Below are 5,049 nucleotides of genomic sequence, written 5' to 3'. Positions count from 1 at the left end.
AAAAACTATGCATAGCACATCATTTGAATGAATGAATGGCCATAGAATAATAAATTATGAGTTGGAAGATAATGTCATCCAAAGAATCCTCAGTGATATATTATGTTCAATGTTAATCCTATGATCAGTATATTCCTAATCTTCTCCAGCCAAATGTTGAAGTCAGAGTCAAAGTTTATCTCTAACTTCTACTATTTCAAATCTCCACTTTTCCAATGAACTGAATCAGTATTATACAGGTTCCTACAACTCCAGTAGGAAATACAGAAAAGGATAAAACACATCAGAATCACCTGAGCCTTGATCATTTTCTTTGGTCCTTATAACACTGCCAGCAACTGGGATGTTCTATGTTTGTCTTATCTGGATCAGCTCTAATGATGCTCACAAATTTAAATCTCTCATGAGGACATCCCAAAAATAATAATACCAGGCACTTCCTTCCTCCTTCGTCTAAGCTGCTGGTGATGCACCATCGACAGGCTGATGGGAGAATACAATGTGAGTAACACATAACACGTAGGTCCAGATGCTGTTACTGTTCTTTTCCCTCTTCTTAACACACAAAGTCCCCAATACTGTTAACGGTGCCTTACTGAGTGATGGGAATCATGCTTATACCATTAGCAATAAAATCTAAAACTCATAATTTTCAGACATGTGAATGAAATATGACTTTATAACAAATCGAGATTGGGTAATCAAATATAAATGTCAAAAAGAAGAAACAAAACATTTGGATCCCTACCTCACAGCATACAAAACTAAAAATTCCTTACTGTGTGACTCTCAAAGTGAATGACAAATCAATGAACCTTTAAAATTATTATGTTAATTAAAGCATCTGGAAACATTTTAAACAGGCTATATAAAGGGCTATTATAAACTAAAGATTATTTTATAGAAGAACTATAAATTGTACAATCACTTTAGAAACACTTTAAAACTCACCATCAAGTAGAGTTAAACATATAAGCTGCAGATAGGACACAGGAGAACTGCTGTACAGAGCCTCTGAGACTCTAAAGTCACGACAGGATGCTAATGAGTGTGTACCTCAGACCTTGAGGATAGAAGTCCAACTCTTAACATATGTCAAAACCAAGACTCCATAATCAACACGTATGACATCTATTAGATTCAAATATACATATATGTATATATATAAATAAATGATATATATGTATAAATGAAGAAATATACATGCCCCAATAGTGAGTGCACTTTTGAATCCCAATATAAATAACGTTTTTAATGTAGCATTATTTGTAGTACCTAATGCAGTTAGATCAGCAGTTCTCAAAGGGTTGAGACACCTTTGAGGGTCGAACGACCCTTTCACAGGGGTCGTCTGATTCCTAACAGTAGCAAAATTACTGTTATGAAGTAGCAATGAAAGTAGTTTTATGGTTGGAGGGTCACAACATGAGGAACTTTATTAAGGGGTCACAGCATTAGGAAGGTTGAGAATCACTTAGTTAGACAGTTGGCCTATACAAGTGTACAGTCTTTCTAACTATGACCCCTTGGTGAACTTCCAAATTATTTATGTGGGTTGATCGCCTGCCAATATGAATGAGGCAAAGGAGCCCATCATAGTGGTTACTGTTGGGCTACTAACTACAAGGTCAGCAGTTGGAAACCACCAATTTCTCTTCGAAAGCAGGATAGGGCTTCCTTCTCCCACGAGTAACATGGCTTTCTACTCCGCTACAGAGTTCCAGTCTCGGAAACCCACGGGGGCTGTTTTACTCTGTCATATAGGCTCACTATGAGCCAGTGTTAACTTGATGACAGTGAGTTTGGCTTTTTTTGGTTTAAGAGGACTGGGCAGCTTGCCCAACAAGACATTGGTACCTTTGTGCCTTGTGGTTATGTAAATAAACTGTCTGAAACCTAACCTAAGGATTAGTCACATTGGAAATCATGTTAGGACTAATTCAGCATTTCAGAGACAGAAACTTGGATCTCACTACCATCAAAAATGAGGAGCCAGTAGTAGGGGCCTTTGGACCCTAGATTCTTGCATTGAAACTCTTCAATCCAGAAGACAGGGAGCTGTGACACAAGAGAGAAAATGATGGGGAGAAGCAGCAACAGACACATGGTGGCAGCAAAACCAAGAGACTGGGAGAGAGCAGTGGGTTTCTCAGGCCACAGAACAAGAGAGCTCAGTGCCTTTGGGCAAGAGGCTAGTAGATGAAGTAGTGTACATTTGAGTACTTATCTGGGGAACTAGATTTGCCAACCCACACAGAGCTGAGTGTGTTTGGTGTGAGGCTAAGGGGAAGAGTGAGCATTTATCTGCAGAACTAAAAGACCCTTGTAACATTTGCCCATTTAGGACAGAAGCCAGGAGGTTGCAGGGCCTAACTTACCTGCAGGTATGGCTGTCAGGATACTGTCCCAAAGAATTGTACCTTGAGTCACTGATGATCCTAAATTTTGTTTTCGGGTAGAAAAGTGACCCCTTGGTGAACTATAATTTAAGGAGAACATTTACTACACTTTAAGAGACAACAAAAGACACACACACATCATATGGATAACGGAGGTCATTAGTAGTTCAAATGCAACTGAAGATTCACAGTCGTGACTCTGCATAAATAGGGCACAGAACAAAAGGCCATGTCACAGATCATGATTGGTGGATCAATACATCACAGATACAGGTGTGACTGTAGCAGCAGGAATGGGGCCATAATTGGGACGTGCACATTATTACATAGAACGACTTACAAGAATCATCCAGGGCCTTCAAACTGAGGCAGTCAAGGCCAGACTCATGACAATGGCCCCTGTGCTGTCCGCATTAAGTGAGCTCCATCAAGGATACATGTAAGCAGGCCCATGGAGAGGGCTTGCTGGAGAGGAGTGCAGGCAATCTATTTTCTAAGGCATTCTCCCCAAGTGGAAGATGATCTACATTCTTGGTTAATGATCAGAAAGAATTCGATGGAGGCTTAATCAAAGTGGGGATGCAGCAAATGGACAGAGTTGTCGCTGTCATCAGCAACACAAACCTTAAACCCAACTCACTGCCACCGAGTGGATTCTGATTACAGTGACCCTTTAAAGGGAGGTGGAACTGCCCTTTGTGGATTTCTTAGACTATCACTCTTTACAAGATTGGAAACCTTGTCTTTCTCCCCACGAGTGACTTGTAATTCTGAACCGCTGACCTTGCAGTTAGCAGTCCAATCTGTAACCACTATGCTACCAGCTTTTGCAAATTGGAGTGCTCACAATTTAAGCTCTAATACAATTATAAACGGTTATGTAACCAGTGAATTCTATAATTCAGGGAGATGCTCAAATTGCTCAGACCCTGACCAATGGGACAGCCTGGGTCCTCTTACACTGGTGCTTTCCTGGGTTCAGACCCCAGGAGGCCCAGATCCCTCCTGTTTCCCCTCCAGCTCCTCTGCTCAGCGTTGCCCCCAGGAATCCCAGAGATGCTCACCCTGCTTGGAGTCAGGTGAATGGATTTGATTCACAACCCACTCAGAAGTTGAAATCCTTCCTTGTGATGCTTCAATGTGCAACAGTAGTACCAGATTTCTAGTTCCCTAGACTGGATGCATTTCTCTGTGGCAAATCTTTGTTCTGAAACAGAAGAGGAGGCAATGTTGAAAAAGGCCTATCAGGTTCTTGGCCTGTACTTCTTGCGCTAAATAGTGACCACCCCCACCACTTGGGATCAAAATCATGCTCCAAGCTGAGGGGGTTTGCACTAAACAAGAGCCCACTCTAGGTTTACAGGGCAATTTTACTAATTTCTCCAATATCATTATTAACTTTGGATCCGCATCCTATATGTACAATATTTACTTTTAGAACAAAGTGGAAGTGTGTAAGATCTCAAAATTATCAAGCTCCATTGTAGCTAAATATCTCCTTTCACCAGCAATCTAACTGAAGAAAGGAATACTTTATGAAGAACATGCTTTACTAACTTGTACTGCACCTCAGACCCCAACCCTTGACATATTTGGCTAAAGTGATCAAGCTGAATCATGCTCATATAAGCCACTCCAATCCATGCTGAGCTTTTCATCAAGTTTAACCTGCCCCAATCCCCTTGCATCCTGTGTGTTCTTTGCAATATCTATTGTGTGTGAAGAAATGCCGATGGTTGGGTAGCCCATTCATGCACAATAGTGTGGTAACTAGAGAAACTTGCTGTAGAAGTGGACAACAAGAGATAGAGGGACCCCAACAGGACAACCTAGAGGTGCCTTGGCCAACACAGAGATATCCTAAACAAGAAAATAAGCCAGGGGAATCCTTATTTGCTACTCTTTTAAGCTCTTGTGTTTACGGATGTCCAATTTTAAAGCTTTGGGAAAGACTGCAGCCTACAGTCAAGGAATGGCAAGGGGTAGGTAGATGGGTCATGGCAAGAGCCAAGTTAAGGGAAGAAGCTTAAAAGCACAAGATGGATCCAGAAAAGAGATGACTGATCAACCATTTTGTCATCTTGGCCTAGATTCTAGATTCCAAGCTTTCTAGGTAATGCTGACTGATTGCAAACAACACACACTGTAGGAGTGGACTTATTGGCTTTGGGTCAAGGATGTCCCTTCCATAGTCTCAGGTGTGAGTGACTATTTGTCTCAGAGCAGTGCAAATCATTTATCAATCTACACTGAGGGGTCAGCTGCAAGACCAGAGGATCCAGCCAGAGCAAGTGATCTATGAGAGTTGAGTGGGTTTCAGAAGGTTCAGAAGGTCTATAATCAACTGAATCACAATTAAATTCCATGAGAAACTTCAAGGCTAACTGTAAAACAGATTAAAGATTCTGGCAGCTAGACACAAGATTATTCACACAGTATGAATAAACACTTTATGTTTTTGTCTAAGTTCACGTTATTGGGTGAAACATCACAATGATTGTGAGAGTACACTTACTAACATTTTCTATGAGACCAGTAATAACCTGTTAACAAGGTTGGATAATGATACATCAAGAAAACTGTAGACCCCAGGGAGAAGGATGGGTTGGAAAGAAGGAACCAATTACAAGGATCTACATATAACCTCCTC

General features: G+C 41.0%; 1 protein-coding gene across 1 annotated transcript in view; it reads right to left on the bottom strand.

Annotated features, from left to right (window-relative positions):
• The window catches only part of LOC123522401 (zinc finger protein 615-like), a gene marked incomplete at its 3' end in the record, with an annotated part of 12,688 nt that extends 11,668 nt beyond the window's left edge, over nucleotides 1–1,020 (bottom strand). Inside the window, 2 exon segments of the mRNA XM_045296322.1 lie at nucleotides 294–483; nucleotides 952–1,020. Coding sequence (XP_045152257.1) covers nucleotides 294–308 — 15 coding nt within the window.
• Between the last annotated feature and the right edge of the window lie 4,029 nt (nucleotides 1,021–5,049).

This window comes from Echinops telfairi, unplaced genomic scaffold (assembly GCF_000313985.2).
Source record: "Echinops telfairi isolate 266 unplaced genomic scaffold, ASM31398v2 ScPeMD7_7401;HRSCAF=8416, whole genome shotgun sequence".
NCBI lineage: Eukaryota > Metazoa > Chordata > Mammalia > Afrosoricida > Tenrecidae > Echinops > Echinops telfairi.
The sequence above is the reverse complement of the archived record's forward strand: the minus strand, read 5'-3'. Positions and strand labels throughout refer to the sequence as shown.